At 44.3% G+C, this 17,110-nt stretch overlaps 2 protein-coding genes across 8 annotated transcripts in view; one reads left to right on the forward strand and one right to left on the reverse strand.

Moving 5' to 3' along the window:
- The window catches only part of csrp3 (cysteine and glycine-rich protein 3 (cardiac LIM protein)), a 346,019-nt gene that overhangs the window by 115,180 nt on the left and 213,729 nt on the right, over positions 1–17,110 (reverse strand). The gene's annotated exons all lie outside the window — the stretch shown is intronic.
- nav2a (neuron navigator 2a) overlaps positions 1–17,110 on the forward strand; it is a 152,006-nt gene that overhangs the window by 100,042 nt on the left and 34,854 nt on the right. For all 7 annotated transcript variants that reach the window (XM_052062435.1, XM_052062430.1, XM_052062432.1 and 4 more), the window contains 5 exons: positions 164–1,385; positions 3,025–3,134; positions 3,205–3,313; positions 6,739–7,143; positions 10,736–10,858. In XM_052062435.1, coding sequence (XP_051918395.1) covers positions 164–1,385; positions 3,025–3,134; positions 3,205–3,313; positions 6,739–7,143; positions 10,736–10,858 — 1,969 coding nt within the window. The remainder of the gene's footprint in view (positions 1–163; positions 1,386–3,024; positions 3,135–3,204; positions 3,314–6,738; positions 7,144–10,735; positions 10,859–17,110) is intronic.

The following is a 17,110-nucleotide window of genomic DNA, read 5'->3' on the forward strand; positions in this document are numbered from 1 at the left end:
CCTCCAGTCCATATAAGGCTAGTATGAGTGGGGTGAACTAAAACTGTCCTGAGCATCTGGTTTTGTCTTCTGAGAATCTCATCTGCACCTTTTCCTCCAATGTAAATCCTCCGCGGCTTCATCTGTCTCATATTTACGAGTTACATGTTTGTTTTTTTTGTAGATTCCTCGGAGGGAATGGCCTCACAGCCTTCGCTGATCACAAATGAGAATGTGTCATTGCCTTCAGTGACCGCGAGCTCCTCCACCAGCATCCCCGCCACCTCCGCCACGATACCGTCCACGTCTTCGGTGTCCTCAACGGCCATTCCCCATCCCAGCAGCAACAGCAAGCCCTGGAGGAGCAAGTCGATGATCTCCAAGCACGCCTCGCAAGCGCCCTCCTCCATTAGCAGCCCCCCGTCCGCCATGCAATCAATAAAGCAGGAGAAGGAGACCTCCTGTAAGGCTACTTTGGGATCTGAAGCTCCTCCTAAAGTTGTCACGCAAAAGTCAATGCTCGAGAAGCTTAAGCTGTTTAACAGCAAGGGAGGCTCTAAATCTTCCTCCTCCTCCTCCTCCTCTTCATCCAATGGAGTAAGTGCCCAGATTGACAATGCTGCACCCGGCATGCAGCTTGTAGCCGGGCAGGTGGAAAGAGCTGAGACGGGCTCAAACACTGAGCCCCTTGAGGAAGACGACGGGAACCTCCGCCCGGGAATGAACGGATCCTCAAATGGAGCCGCTCCCTCAGCAGGTACTTCAGTGGCCGTTACTGCCAGCAGCCCCAAAATTGCCTTGAGAGGCATTGCCCAGCGCACTTTCAGCAGGGCTCTGACTGCCAAAAAGAGCTCCGCCAAAGGCCCCGAAAAAGACAAGGAGCGGGGGAGGGAGAAGGAGAAAGGGAAAGAAGTCAGGAAACGTCTCTCCATGCAGGACAGGACAGAACTCAGGGGAGAGGAGCCGAAGGAGGAAACGGCACCTGTTGGCGGAGACGTGGACGGCTCAATCAAAAAGACCTCAAAAATCGCCAGCTTCATTCCCAAAGGGAGTAAAGTTGCCAAAAAGGAGAGCTCCGCCTCCGCACACAGTGGAATACCAAAGCCAGGAGGCAAAATCCCAGGAATTGCGGGGAAAGCCTCTTCAATGGGGACTAAAGAGGCCGCGGAGAGACCACGAAGCATGAAGCTAGGCGGTGCTGCGGCGCTCCGAGGTCATTCGGAAAAGGACGGCAAAAGCGCTACCTCCGGCTTGCACGCTACTGAAGGGAAGACCGGCTCTCCCCCTGTGCCGGGAGGAAGCAACACACAGAGCACGGCCAGCAACACAGTCAGCGTGCAGCTACCTCAGACCCAACAGCACCACAGTCACCCCAATATGGCCACCGTGGCGCCTTTCATGTACAGGTGAGCTCATTCAGGGGAAACCAGCCAAGCCTGGCGCAACGCGTGGCGCAAATATGCGCATTGGCTGGCTCCGTTCGTTTTGGAATTTTGGAATTTTCGCCCATGCAGGCAGTTGGAAACAGGCGGCGTGCGCCGTTGTGGGAGGCGCAGCTGGGGTTTGGCTGAACTGAAAAAAAAAAAAAGGATCAGTTGAAGTGAATAAATTTTTGTGTTTAACCCAGGTCCTTCAAAACAAAAAACTCCTAAGTTACGCGTTTTACAATTTTGGAAATGATGTCTGTTGTGTTATACAAACGTTCTTTTTTTTTCTTTCAAACACTCAAAATGTTCAGAGGCATCTGTGCTATCCATACATATATAGTTTTTATTAGTTCTTTGGGATTTTTTTATTCTTTATTTTTTGCAAAAGGAAAAAAAAATTGTGTCTGGAGGTCCCAACCAAGCCCTACGAACAATCCCGACCGGACGTGTTCATGTAAAATGCATTGGTTTGAATCCGCCTGCAAAAAGGCAAACTCATTTGCGATCCTCTGGCGCCACCTAAAAGTTGCACAATTGGAATGACCTCAACCCAACAATGTGGCATGCATACGTCTGTCCAAGCGAAAACAAAGCGATTGACATAAAAATCGCGTGAAATGCATGTTTACACATTAGGTTTACGATGCATTCAAAAATATGAATTATAATGGATCTCTATGGTACAAAATATGTAAATTGTGAAGATTACGGAATCAAAACCTTTTTTATTATTGCTGCAATGCCTGAGAATTATCAGACGGTGACGTCATGAAATTTAGGCCATTTTAGAACCCCTCCATAAGTTTCAGCTCTCTCGTGTTTTTCCGAATGCCTTTGCCTTTGATTCAAAGACATCATTTTGCATTTATCGCAAACGGTGGACTACGAGGGTTAAAAAAAACTGCTCAAATTCTGTGCTTCCCTCACCCTACTTTTACCAAAAAAATGCTTGGTGCGCAAATGTGCGGTGACCAAGGTTCACAAAATAACTAAAACTATCATTGTATAAAGAGTATATGAAAAAAGAAAACGCTTACAGGTCCAAACTAAAACGAACTATAATTATAGCTTTGATTTCAAAAGCGACTTTCAATTTATTTCACGATGAGTCGAAAGAAGGATGTTCAAGCGATCGTCTGGGACTTTGTAGTCCTGTGAATGTGTGTCGCACAAAGTGACGTCATCCAGCAACTCTGAATTCTTCATCTAGCGTGCAATATATTGTGGCCAAATGATCTGATAACAATCTATGAACGGTACCATAATTGTGAATGCTGCATATTGGTGTATATATATATTTTTTTTTCAGCAAAATTAGCAGGTGGGCGTGTCCAAGACAAGTTACCGGTAGTCATATTATAACCATATTATCCCGTCTGAAAGAATAACTAGCCAGTGCTGCTGGGGAAAATCAAAAGGTGTGATGCCTCTATCAGAGATAAACTTGACTGGCATTCGCTACTAAGCTACTCATATTACGCCCCGGTCACAAGACGGGAAACGCAGCCGATTTAACTCTTAATCAGGTTTATCCCTCTTGAGTGGAATACCGGGGACCCAAAAGCGCCGCAATTCGGAAGCATGGATTTGGTGCATTCAATTCGATATGTCCCCGTAGATCCCAAACGGATGGCGAGGGAGTCGCGAGCAGCGAATCCAGCTCGGTAGCAAGAGGCGGGGATGTTACCTTCAGCAAGAACCACCAAACCTCCATCGAGGACCTTTCAGGTTGGTGAGCGCTCTGCACGGCAGCTCTTTTGTTTTGGAAATCAAGATGTGCTATGCTTGCGATCCAAAGGGGAAGACCCAGAGACGAGGCGCTTGCGGACTGTTAAAAACATTGCAGACCTGCGCCAGAACCTGGAGGAAACCATGTCCAGCCTGCGAGGAACTCAGGTCACACACAGGTACGCAACTGCCTTCTTTTAACAAGGCAAACAAATCCGAGATTTCATGAAAAGGCTTTTATTAATTTACTGGTATGTTTCTTTTAGAGGTTATTTTTGTTTGAATTCATCAGAATCAGAATCAGAATCATCTTTATTGGCCAAGTATGTAGAACACACAAGGAATTTGTCTCCGGTATAACACGCTGCACGAGTATCATCGTAAACAACAAAATCATTGAACCATTTTAGAGTAACCACTAGTTTTGAAGTACCATTTTGTGGTGCAAGAAGAGTGACTGTCAGTGACTGTTTAAGGAGTTAATGGCTAGAGGGAAGAAGCTGTTTAAGTATCTACTGGATTTGGTGCGCATGGATCTGTAGCGTCTGCCTGAGGGGAGTGGCTGGAAGAGGTGGTGGGCAGGGTGCGGGGGGTGCCCTTGTCTTGATTCTTGCAGTGTGCAAGTCCTCAAGAGTGGGTAGGGCAGTGCCAACGATTTTTTCTGCCGTCCTAACTGTCCGTTGAAGTCGGATTTTGTCCTTTTTTGTGGCGGCCCCAAACCAAACCGTGATGGAAGAACACAGGATTGATTCGATGACTGCCGTGTAGAACTGTCGTAGCACTTTTGGCTGAAAGGAGTGGACTTGTTTCATCAGACATACGCTTTGGCGTATGTCATTGTAGGTTTTTGTGTTGAGTGAAAGAAAAATGGTGTTTTACAGCAACAAAAGTCTAAAATCTTTAACTGGGTTGGCTTTTCGGGACATGTTAGGCCAAAGCTTATGTCTGATGAAACAAGTCCACTCCTTTTGGCCAAAAGCGCTTTGTTTTTGAATGAACTCCATTTTATTCCGTCAAGTGGTTGCACAAAATAAAATAATCTGGATCCAGATTTATTTATTTTTATTTTTTAATATACGTATAGTCTACAAGCAGATTTATAGTCTACTATCATGGAACTACTCGACAAAATAAATTTGAATACATTCAATGCTCCATTTTTTTTTTCATGTACCCAAAAAATATTGTCCTGGATGTTTCCCAAACAGGGCGGCCCGGTAGTCCAGTGGTTAGCACGTCGGCTTCACAGTGCAGAGGTACCGGGTTCGATTCCAACTCCGGCCTCGCTGTGTGGAGTCTGCATTTTCTCCCCGGGCCTTCGTGGGTTTTCTCCGGGTGCTCCGGTTTCCTCCCACATTCCAAAAATGTGCATGGCAGGCTGATTGAACACTCTAAATTGTCCCTATTGTCCCTAGTGTGAGCGTGGATGGTTGTTCGTCTCTGTGTGCCCTGCGATTGGCTGGCAACCGATTCAGGGTGTCCCCCGCCTACTGCCCGGAGACAGCTGGGATAGGCTTCAGCACCCCCCGCGACCCTAGTGAGGATCAAGCGGTTAGGAAGATGAATGAATGAATGAATGTTTCCCAAACAAAGACATAGTTGATGGTTTTTACATTCATGGTGACAAGGAGACTTGGATTTTAATGGTGCCTTACACGGAAGTAGGTTGAATGATCAACAGGCTGACTGATTTCGGAGAGTGACTGATTGACTTCATGGTCAACAGACTGTGTTTGTCTAGTTTTACAGGTATTAGCTTTTCTTGTCTGCTCTCTCGGGCTTCTTCTGAGGGAACCTTTGACTTTGATCGCCGGGCACGTCTTTCATGCTGTCTTTGATTCAAGGTTTAGCTCTAATCTCATTTTCCTGCCACAGACTCTCGACCTCTGCTCTGGCCTCACATCTCTGTGTTGACGCAGCTGTCCAGATCTAGTTTGAGCGCCGGTTTGGTTTCCGAGGTTTTTGGAGTATTTAAAAACTTGAGCGACTTAGCGCAGGCATTATCCCGAGCCTAGAAACAGTTACATTGTTATTGAACCCGATGCGGCAAAATGATTTATGAAGGAAATTAATATGACCCTAACGACAAACCCAAATTCTCCATCTCAAGAGATTTGAATAGAACAAAACAAAAATCACCCCTTGAGTAATAAAATAAAAAATAAAAATTGGGAAAGTGTGGGGCATTGAAATTCTAAACTTTGGTTCTGTGGACACTCGAGTTGTTGTTGTTGTTGTTTTTTGGGGGGGGTTCAATGTGAGGAGTTTTAATAATTTTCTTGCAGATTTGAAATGACATGCAGGACAAACAATACATAAATAATAATAAAAGTTGGAATGGATCCACAAACATTGGTTTGCTCTTCTGCAGTTGTGGGCTGTCCTTGAATAATAATTTTTATGCAAGATAGCCCTTTGCAGGGGGGCCGGGGGGGTGGTTGTGGTTATTTTCTTTTTGTTTGCTTCGATCTCTTTGTTTCCGACTTGAGGTTTTTTTGGTTTGGTTTGGTTTGGTTTGGTTTGTTTATTGAACATAAAACATATACGGTAATAATTTGACAGAAAATAAGGTAGATAAAAAAGTAAAAGAAAGAAATCAGTCTTCATTCAACACAGTTATTATGTTCAAGGGAGTAGGATGAAGTAAAAAAACTTATCTAGTCCTACCCCGTTATGTGTTTATATCTACTAAATCATTTTTATATCAATCAGAAAAGAAAAAGTAATAAGAAGTCTCCATTAAGGCTCATACTTTACCCTTAACCGTGATATTTTCACAACTTTTGGTTTGTATCGAGATTATATACATCCTCACCCTGGCACTCTTGTGTCAATTTTCTCTTGTATTCATAATGGATATTCCAATACCTTTCTCTATTTATCAACTTAGTTCTGATTTATCATTATATTTAATGTTTAGTATTTATCATTTTAACTCTGATTGGTGTAGGTTGTTTGTACTATTTTTTTGAATTTGTTTTTGAACTCAGCAAGCGATTTACTCATTTTTAGGTTCGTTTCGAGATTGTTCCACAGATTAACACCTTTGCTAGATACACTTCTTTGCTTGATGTTTGTTCTTGTTTTGAGTTTTTTGAATAAGGTTTTTTTTATACATGCATATACAGCGGTACCTCTACTTAAGAACGTCTCATCCCAGTCCCAGTGTGGGACGAATAACGGATATCTTATCTTATCTTATCTTATCTTATACAACATTTTTAAGTTATGCAACGTCTCAACAGGAAAATATTGCCTTTTGTTACGAAAGAAATTTCAAGATACGAAAAGGTAAAAATACTGTGTGTGGCTGAGTTTCCTCAACGCAACATACTTATCGCTGCTCTTTGTGGGGGGGCTTGGAACGGATTAGGGCATTTACATGGAAAACGTATCTCTGTTTACAACATTTTCGAGTGAAAGAATATATATATATATATATATATATATATATATATATAAATATATATATATATATATATATATATTTATATATATATATATATTATTTTTTTGTTTTTTTACTATATATTTATATTTTGCAAAACATGTCGCCTTATTTTCACATTGAACATATTTTCCATTCAAACTTCTGTCTCCTCAGCACCTTGGAAACCACTTTTGATGGCAGCGTCACCACAGACATCAGCAGTGGTACCAACAGCAGTGGAGGGGGGAGAAGCATCTTAAGTCTTACCTCCGCCAGGCCCTCCTTGTCCTCGTGGCGACTGGGTCAGTCCAGCCCTCGTCTCCAAGCGGGTGATGCCCCTTCTACGGGGAATGGATACGCTGGCCGCGTGGCAGGCGGCCAAGCTGGACGCTATTTGTACCCGGGGCACCTCAGACGGCAGCTGGCTGGCCGGAATGGGGGCCTCTGCAGCGGGGACCTTGGAGACCGAGCCGGAGAGGAGGTAGACCTTGATGGGCTCGCCATGGAGGTCACTGGATACATGAGTGATGGCGACGTTCTGACCAAGAATGCATCACGCACTGACGATGTGACCAGTGGGTGAGTAAGATTTGAAAGAGCAGAAAGAAAAGTTGCCAGCAGGGGGCAGTGATGTACCTTGCTTACTGTTACTGCCTGCAGTTCCAATTGTTACTTCATCCAGATCCATTCATTCGATTTCTGGAGACTATTGTCCATGTTGGAATAACTCTTGCTCATATTTTGGCAATAGCGCCACTACCGCTACTAGCACCTTGTATTCAGTACACATTGTCAGTCAGCGTGTTTCACATCATTCAGACATTTAAAAGCAAAATACAACAGAATGTACAGTGCAAGACCATGATTTTGGAGAAGATGATTTTAAAGATGTTTTGAAAGATAGTGTATGATGCATATTGAAAAAAAGAAATTGGCTTACGATAATATGCGATTCCCAGAATGCACTACTGCAATCGTATGTGTGTGCATGCATGTGTGTGTGTGTGTGTGTGTGTGTGTGTGTGTGTGTGTGTGTGTGTGTGTGTGTGTAGACATGTTCAAGTCATGTATTTGATTTTTTTGCAAATCGCAAGAAACGGCAAAGTGCAAGACTGACAAAACCGCCTTTCATTTGATTCAAATGAAGTCGGTTGACTGGATGTCATTTTTTTGCCTTGAGAGTCGAAACTGCCAAGCCACGATGTGTGTGTTCTAATCTGCATTTGTCTACATGTACACCGTGTTTGTGCGTGTGTGTGTGTGTGTTTGGTGAGTGGCTTTGCCCCGAGGCTTAAATATTTATAATACACACAGAGGGATGGGTGCCCCCACCCCTTTTTCAGCCTAGAGGCTATTTAGCGGTTAGCAATTTCACAAGCATGGTGGCGTCCACTAACTGGTTCTTCTGCACTGAGGTGGCATATTTACCCAAAAAGGAGGAGTTTTCCTTTGGATTATAACTCTATAGGATATCTCTTGATAACTCAACCGGTAATTCTGATGAATAGTTGACAACCGATTGCCGTGCTTGCTCAGATTTTTAAAATATCGTTTACACAATGTGAAAGAAGTTGATGACCGGTTGTGCAAGAAGCTGCCCAGTCCTGTATGAATGTGTTATTGGAGTTCAAATGTTCATATTGACAGGTAAATAGATATGATGATAATAATAATAATAATAATAATAATAATAATAATAATAATACTATGTGAACCTCCCTGTTCAAATGTTTTATCAAATCGAAGTAGCTCGTCTTAAAAAAACTTTCACCAAAACTTTATGTGAGGCAGGTTTGTCAATTGTACTGCTTGCAATGATAAATTAGCATCTATTCACTTATGAAAGCATCCAAAACATTTGAAAACATGTTTATCTTAAAATTGTAACGTCAGTTTTGAACAAATATTCTCCAGTTTGGTCCATTATAGGCCTGCAGTTTACGATTATTTTCATTATCGGCTAGTCTGTTGGTTACTTGATGAATTATTTGGTTAATCGTTGAATTATTTGAATCTGATTTAAAAAAAAAAAAGATTTTGGTTGCTTCATTCCAAAACAGTTTCAGTTTGACAGCGCAAACCGATGAAGATCCATTTACGAATTTGTTCCGTCGCATCAGAAAATCGGCAAAAATGTTACTCTTGATATTGACTGTTGATCGGCTAAAATTCTGTGCATTTGGAAAATTTGAAATTCAAAGGTCCCTAAACGACAAATGGATTTCCAAAATAGATGGCGATTCATTTGATCATTGATTAACTTGCCGATTCATTGTTTAAATCGTCGCATCTCTCTAGTCCAGTGTCAAAAGATGAGAGATGAGCCAATATTTCCTTTTTCACCAAGGCATTTTTTTTTTAAAAACACGCTCTCTCAGCTTAGTCGTACCCGGCGGAAAAGCTGAATTGATTTGGCATTGTCGGAATGACTACACACCTGTCTGAATCATCTCTCTGCCTCCCGACTCTTTCGACCAACGGCCCCCTCGATCCCTCAAACAACCTTTTTAGCTGAGGGCTAAGTTGCCCGATCCCTCCCCTCCTTCCCTCCCTTGCCTACCCCTTCTCTCTTCCTCTCCCCTCCTCCCCGCTTCCTCCACCTTTTTCGTCGACAGACACGTGTAGCTGCATACCTACACCGAGCTCGCCTCGCGCACATTCAGCCCGCACATGGACACGCGGTCCAAACAGCCTGTGTGCACTCACTTCCGATAGGCACCGCGGTCCGCTCAGTCCTCACCTGCTGATTTGATGCATATAAGGACAGATCGAACCGAAAGGGCAGCATTGAGAACGGACGCAACTTTTGATTTGGGAGATTACACTTTGGACCAAGCATGTTTGAGGCCGAAAGGTACGTCTCGTCGCTCGATGCCAACCCCGGGGTGACTTGGTGCTCAATTAACAGCTTTGGTTTTTGGAGAGGCGCTGCTGAGTCAGCCCAGAAACGGTCTTGTTTAGGCACGTTGGTCCCGTTGTCGGTTACAGGTTAACAGGTTTCTGAGAACTGCAAGAGGCTCACTCAGGCACAGTGGTTCTTTTTTTTTGTGTGTGTATTTGTGCGCTTGTTCTCAATGTTCCGGCAATACATGTTATTTATGTGAGATCACATAGACAGCGTAAAAGTGGTATTTTCAGCAGACTCGTATCCTATTATTGTTTTCAGAGGTAATGTTTTAGTCAGCAGTAAAAAAAAAAAAAAAAAAGTTTGCACTTCAAACAGCACATTTGAGGCCTCTTGGAATTGTTGTCATGTTCTTTTTTCGAAAACATGACATAAGAACTTGGATTGAAGAAACGTTTCACGTTATTCAATCAATAAAAGTCAAACAATGACAAAATACCATATTCCACGTACCATACTCAAAGTTTCGGCTACAGGATTTTTAGTTGTCTTCATTTCTGCCCGGCAGGGTCAGATGTAGCCCGTCTTTAAGTTTTGTCCCCACAAGGGAAACACTGCCTGTGTGTACTGTACTTTTCGAGTCTTCTCACACCAAGATGAACCAGAAAGGCTTTATAGTGTTCAAAATCTGGCTGGGATTATTTTTCTACTCACTTAACTGTAAAAACAAGACCCACACAGAAAAGACATTCAGCCGGCCAACGGTCCGGCGTCAATTTAAATCAGCAAACATTTGATTGAGTTACACCTGGGAGAAATATGTCAATATTTAGCTCCATTAGGAGTCTCCTAAATGGGTCAACATTTGGCGGATTGGTCAATGTTGTTTTAGTTGGAGTGGGAACGTTTGTCTAAGTGCTGCTGATGGTCACCCTCCGACTCAGACAACCGAAAGATCCGATTCTAATCCCGCTCATGAAATGAATGCCCTGATTATCCGCAGTTGCGCTTACCGTACTCGCACGTACGCTGTATTATTATTCTTTTATTGTTTTTAGCTTCACTGAACATCGATTCAAGCCCGGGCAGTCCGTCCAAATATTCCAACGGATCTCGTTGACAGACCACCGTTGTTTTCCGTCAAGCCGCTTGCGAAATGTGTCTCCGCTTCGACTTGACTGCTTGTTCTCGCCACTGCCGCAGAGGTCCCAAATGTAACACGAGTCGTTAAAACACGATGAACTTGAAGGGCTGAGCCGGACTTCAAAAGATTTCCCCGTCTCCTTTCGAGTCTCTGTTGAATGCGCCGTTGCGATTGTTTTACAGCTACATGACGGATGGAGGCTTGGGTCTGTACACGCGGCGCTTGAACCGGCTGCCTGACAGCATGTCCGCCGTGCGAGAGACGCTGCATCGAAACGTGTCGTCCGGCCAAGGAGATGCTGACAGGTAGGTCGACGACATCTCATTGCTCCAATTTTGAGAAGGTAATATTTCAACGCATGATTCTAGTCCCGGGTGAGAGGAGATAAGTGAAAAAGGCGCAGGCCTCGTATCACTTGTTTGGTTCCGTTGTAAGCCAAGGACAGACCGCCTATCTTTTTTTTACTGATTGAGTATTGAGATGCTTCTTGGGTCACATAGATCTTGGTTTTTTTGTTGTTTTTGTTTTTAACCACAAACCAAGGATGACTCTCCTGGTTGCCGAGCACCCATACAGTGATGTCTAGACAGTGCAAAGTCATCAACCGTGGTAATTGATTCACCACTGGAGGTGCTGCTAAGGAGAGCTGATCTTCTTAAACAGTTTCAGGCCAGCGCACTGGAAAGCACACCAACACATCATCGTTATTTGTTTTGATCAAAAGCGTCAGCTGTGTTTCATTTAACGATAGCTTACAAAAATTCTCCCTCCATTTGTATGCCTAGTGATCAAAATATGAAATGCCTTCACGATGCAGTTCTACAATCTTGCAACCGATATGCACGATACAATGAATATCTCTGGTAGACGCAAACAAAACCAGGCGCTGGTTGTGCAAGGCTTTCTTAACTGTTATGCAGTCAGGCAAAGGCAATGTTTTCTGGTCCTGGTTTCAGGTGTTGCAAGCTGCCCCCCCCCCCACCCCCCACCGTCCCCTATAAATCCTCAGGTGTGGCTAATTTCCTGTCTTTGTGACTTTTAACCTCTGCCCCGTGAGCTCCCTTTTGCACTTATACACACAAACACACGGCCGCGCACATAAACACTTCCACAAACCTTCACAGTCAACTCCTCCAGTCCACAGTTGAGCCGTAACACCAAGTGGCCCACAGCTCACCTTTCATCTCTCTCGCCCTCCTCACTAACAGCTTTCCTCGTCTTTCTGGAGAACTTTCATCCTCATCTTAAAGTTGTTTTTTTTCTTTTTCTCAGAACGGACAACAAGAGGGAAGCACAATTATGCTCTAAAAGTCACAGTCTTTTCCTTTTTTTTGAACTAGTTGAATATGCGCTTTTGTGTTTCTGTGTGGTCCAATTGACCAAGCAGCCCAATCGTGTGTTTTCATGGAAGCTAATCATCTTTGCGACAAAAAAATAAGAATAAAAATGAAAAAGCAAAGGTTGAGCTGTTGCGGTTAGGTGGAAGACTGAAAGGGTGAGGTTCTGAGTTTCTGTTGAGTATCTCTTTTCCATATTTTTACATATATATAAAATACATTCCTCGTCTCACCCCCCACGGGTGGTGTCCGTCCCTCATTCAGCTTCCAGAGGCCAGGAAGCTTGAGGGTTCTGCTCAGTATCCTTGCTGTTCCCAGCACTGCACATTTCTGGACTGAGATGTCCGATGTTGTTCCCGGGATCTGTTGCAACCACTCATCCAGTTTGGGGGTCACTGCCCCGAGTGCTCCGACCACCACAGGCACGACTGTCACCTTTACCTTCCAGGCTCTCTACAGCTCCTCTCTGAGCCCTTGGTATTTCTCGAGTTTCTCATGTTCCTTCTTCCTGATGTTTTCATCACTTGGGACTGCTACATCCACTACAACGGCTTTCCTCTGCCCTTTATCTCTGATCACGATATCTGGTTGGTTCGCCATTACCATCTTGTCAGTCTTGATCTGGAAGTCCCACAGGATCTTCGCTCTGTCATTCTCCACCACCTTCGGAGGTGTTTCCCATTTTGACCTTGGGGTTTCCAGTCCATACTGCGCACAGATTTTCGTTAGACTATGCCAGCCACCTGGTTATGGCGTTCCATGTAGGCTTTCCCTGCCAGCATCTTACACCCTGCAGTTATGTGTTGGATCGTCTCAGGTGCCTCTTTGCACAACCTACACCTTGGGTCTTGTCTGGTGTGGTATATCTGGGCCTCAATGGCTCTGGTGCTCAGGGCCTGCTCCTGAGCAGCCAGGATGCGTGCCTCTGTACTGTCCTTCAGGCCAGCCCTCCCTAGCCACTGATAAGACTTCTTGAGATCAGCCACTTCAGTTACGGTCCGGTGGTACATCCCGTGTAGGGGCTTGTCCTCCCATGATGGTCCCTCTTCCAGCGCCTCTTCTTCTGTTCCCCATCGTCTGAGACATTCTCTGAGTACGTCATCCGTTGGAGCCTTCTCCTTGATGTATTCATGGAGCTTGGATGTTTCATCCTGGACAGTGGCTCTCACACTCACTAGTCCCCGGCCTCCTTTCTTTCGGCTTGCGTACAGTCTCAGAGTGCTGTATTTGGGATGGATCCCTCATATATATATATATATATATATATATATATATATATATATATATACATACACACACACACACACACACACACACACACACACACACGTGTATATATACAGTACATATGACATATTCTCCATATTTTCTGACATACTTGTGTATGAACCTGTTTTATTTATTGATGTGGTCTTTTGCGATGTGGGGGGAGGGGGGTGTCGGGTGTCGCTTGTTGACCCCTGGACCAGGAGGGCACGGGCTTCAAAGAGCATGCCCTCGCAGTGCGGAGTGTTTGAAAAACCTTTTAAGCTTTCACCCCAAAGCCTCCACATGGAGTTCAATGTGGACTAATGAAGAGTGAAAAAGACGCGGCGCCAGGAAGCTTTGATTGGGCATCTTGTTAAGATCCCACAACGCAGCGCTAAGCACCTTTTGTGTTGTTGGATAACAAATTGAATACTGATCAATAACGCTGTTTTGTCATTTTAAAAAACACAATGTAGAAGACACATTAAAACACAGCCCAGTTCCTGTTAGTGGTGAGGTAGCTGCAGGGGGGAGAAAGTTGAAGAGAGGAAGAGGATCTGCGGGAAGGAAGGGGCGGGGAGAGGTAATTGATGGCCTTCAAAGTAAATTGGGCAATTTTCAAAGTGAGGATGGGGATTTGGTGATTACACCAGCAGCCGAGTAGTGAACCAGTCTAAGTTTCTTAAGTGATTTACGAGAAAGATCACCACAATTGAGGAGTCTCATTAAAATTGTTTAATGTGTTTCCAGTAAGAGTGGACAAAATGTGGGGTGGTGAAATTGCATTAACTGTAAAGTATTTATGGGAAGGTTTTTGCCAATAGGGACTCAACTGATGATTAGAATGGGCCTTAGGGCGGAGCCTTGGGGCACACCTGTAATAATAGGGAAAAACTAGGATGTGAAAGACTGAAGCTCATGCTGTAGTCTGGCCTGAGAGGCATGCTCTCATGGGTTGTGCCATTTGAATTGAGTCTATTTTCAAGTCTATTTTTGTGGGAGATGGTGGAAAAGGATGGAGAGTAGCCCGGGAGTCACCTGCAATGAGGAGACCATTGGTTGTTTTCGTAAGAGCAGACTTGATTCTGTCCCGTGATAAATTCAGAAAGCGGGCAGATATTGTCATAACTGATTATGGGTTTCATGAGCGTTGCAGAAGAAGCAACGGTGAGATATCTGCTTGATATCCTCGGACATGGTCGGTGATAATTCATCAAATGACGATATTACATCTGATCATTAAATTAACAAAATATACAAACTCAGCCGATCTGATATCTGATAGGATCGGCGTAAAGTCGTCTCAGGAGTGGATCATCCACACAGCGGATGTTTAGGCTAACTTAAATGTCCTGCGTTGGCCTTCTCAAAGTTCAAAGCTCATTTTCCATGAAAGTGCAAACATTGAGTTGAGGCTTGCCGGCAAGATTATGTCTGCCCACATGTGGTGACGAATCATTTTATTGTCAGTCTGAAGGCTGTTTACAAATGCTTTTCTCGGTGCATGAATGATGGTTCATTGTCAGACGTGCGGGTTGTCTGTCAGTAGCTCGTTTCCTCAGCCTAAGTGGCGCTTTTATCTGCGACACCTGCAAATCGGCTCCAGTTTGCCCGCGAGCAAGAAGAACGCCAAAGAAATCTCTCGCGAACCATCCATCATGTCTCCGGATAGAGTCATCAGATTATTGTCAGCAATCGGTGACATCTAAGCAAGATACAATGTGTCATTATTGTGATTATTATTATTATTCTGCCTGCAATTGTAAATCTTTGTTCCTGACGATGGTGTCAAAATGGACTTTGCACAAACGGGACAGGCGGGAAACCGTTCCATTTGGAACAGAGCAGACATGCCTTCTTCAACATCATTTATCTGACAGATGTTTGCTACGCTAATGATTTTCACAGTCAGGACTGGATCACGGTATCGTCACTCGGCCACAGAATACGAGTTGACAAATGCCTAAACTGCCTTTGATACGCTTGGGTGATTTGGCCTTTTTGACCTTGGGGTCAAGCAATCTGCTGGAACATTATACGGTATGATTATACACAAGATGTTACGTTTGGCCTTGGCAGAGGTTTTTCGCTACTGCGCGTTCTTGGAGCAACTGGTTGTCATCGTTCGATTCATTCACTCCTACGTCTTCCACTTTTGTGTCAACATTTGGTCAGAAAGTATTTAACGGGAAACCAAGTCTTATGTGGGATGTGATGTTCGAGCAAGTCTTTTTTCGTCTACAACCAGAGTATCACTGCAACAACATGCTTCCAAAAAAGCACAGGCAAGCCCTGACAGAAGGAAACCTGCCCCGTTATAGCGTATTTTGCAATAGAAATGCTCTATTTTGCAATTCCGAAGCGGTCCCAACCAGATGAGACTCACATCCACTATAGATTTGCCTCCGCTAAGGTTGTTGATTCTCTTGTCTGGACTTGAGTAGGTCCCCCGTTGGACTCAGGAAGAGCAAGGCCACGTATCTCACCCCTCTTTCGTGTTTCGTGTCTGTCCTCCCTCCCTTCATTCACCTTCACCGCATCTTCTTTTGCACCACAGATTTTTATTATTATTATTATTTTTATACCTTAGGTCGAGTCTGTCTTCCTCACTTCTTCTTCCCTCTAGTCTCGTTTTAATGAGCGAGCAAACCTGGTCCCGGTAGTGCGAAGTCGAACTATAGTTGCAGCATGTGTGGCGTTGCCTCCAGGCCCGGCTTGGAAATAGCAACAACCTGTCAATACTGACCCCAGCTGCTGTTTCAGGAGGCTTTGCTAACTTGAGCCCTGTTCAGCGGCGTGTGTGTGTGTGTGTGTGTGTGTGTGTGTGTGTGTGTGTGTGTGTGTGTGTGTGTGTGTGAGGCGCGCTGGGCTGAATTGTTTACCTACTCTAGAATAGCACAAGTTTTTGTTGAACAAAAACTTGGAAGGGTGGAAGGGTTCGTCAGTTTTGGGTGACCGGGATCATTGGCACCGCCCTCTCCGGCCATTTTAAAACCTCCGATTACTCGAATTGTTGATTTAAAACCATCCCGAGGTGACTTTGGTTATGTCTTATGTGTTATCTTGTCTACATATCTGTGTCAGTAGATTTCCATTTGCCTGAGGTGTTGCCGCAAGCTATGAGCATGCTAGCGGAGCAGAATGTATCGATTGTCAGTGAAAAGTATCCGCCCGGTTGGTTGCAGTGTTTGCGTTCGCGTTGATCGCGACGCACGTAGCGTGCGGTATTGTAGCGACGACTCAAGTCATTGCGGATTGGTGCCTTTTTTTTTAACTCTTTATGGGACAGTGGTAACTACCGTGGATAGCTTATCACATGATCAAGTTACAGGGTTCATGAAAGCGTTCATGAAAAACTATGTATATATTGGTCAACGCTGCGTCATTGAGTTTGACTGTTAATATTTTACTCTGAGATATGAACAGCCAGGCCTCGTCATTGTTTGCCGTCTGCTTGCATTCATTGTACCAACATAAAGGCAAGCATTTCTTTTCTTCGGAATCCGAAATAAGTGTCCTCCCCCCCAGGCCATAAGAAAGCTGCTTTTTCGTGAACCGTTTGTTCGTGTGCGTGTGTGTGTCTTCGGTAGGGATAGCCGACAGTCTTTTTTTCAGATATGGATTTCAGTCCAGGCTGCCGGGTCAAACGTTAACTGTTCCCCCATTGCACTGCTTGGAATTTTACCATATCTGATCATAGTTGTAAGAAATGAGTTTTCTTGACACCATTACACCTTTACTATCGGTATTTAAAGAACAGATTTCCCCCGTTTGAGTTTCAATCGGAAAATCTCTTCCAACGCAGGACGCACACCCAAGAAACGGTGTGGGGACAATTGGTTTTGTCGCTTACTTGAGTGTGTTACGACACTGCAAACCGCTGTTGGTCTTTATCTTCGTGATTGTTCATCAATTCAAAACATGCCAACCGTGGTGTTGATACCACGGCGATATGTATTTGACGATGCAGAA

This window comes from Hippocampus zosterae, chromosome 4, assembly GCF_025434085.1.
Source record: "Hippocampus zosterae strain Florida chromosome 4, ASM2543408v3, whole genome shotgun sequence".
Taxonomy (NCBI): domain Eukaryota; kingdom Metazoa; phylum Chordata; class Actinopteri; order Syngnathiformes; family Syngnathidae; genus Hippocampus; species Hippocampus zosterae.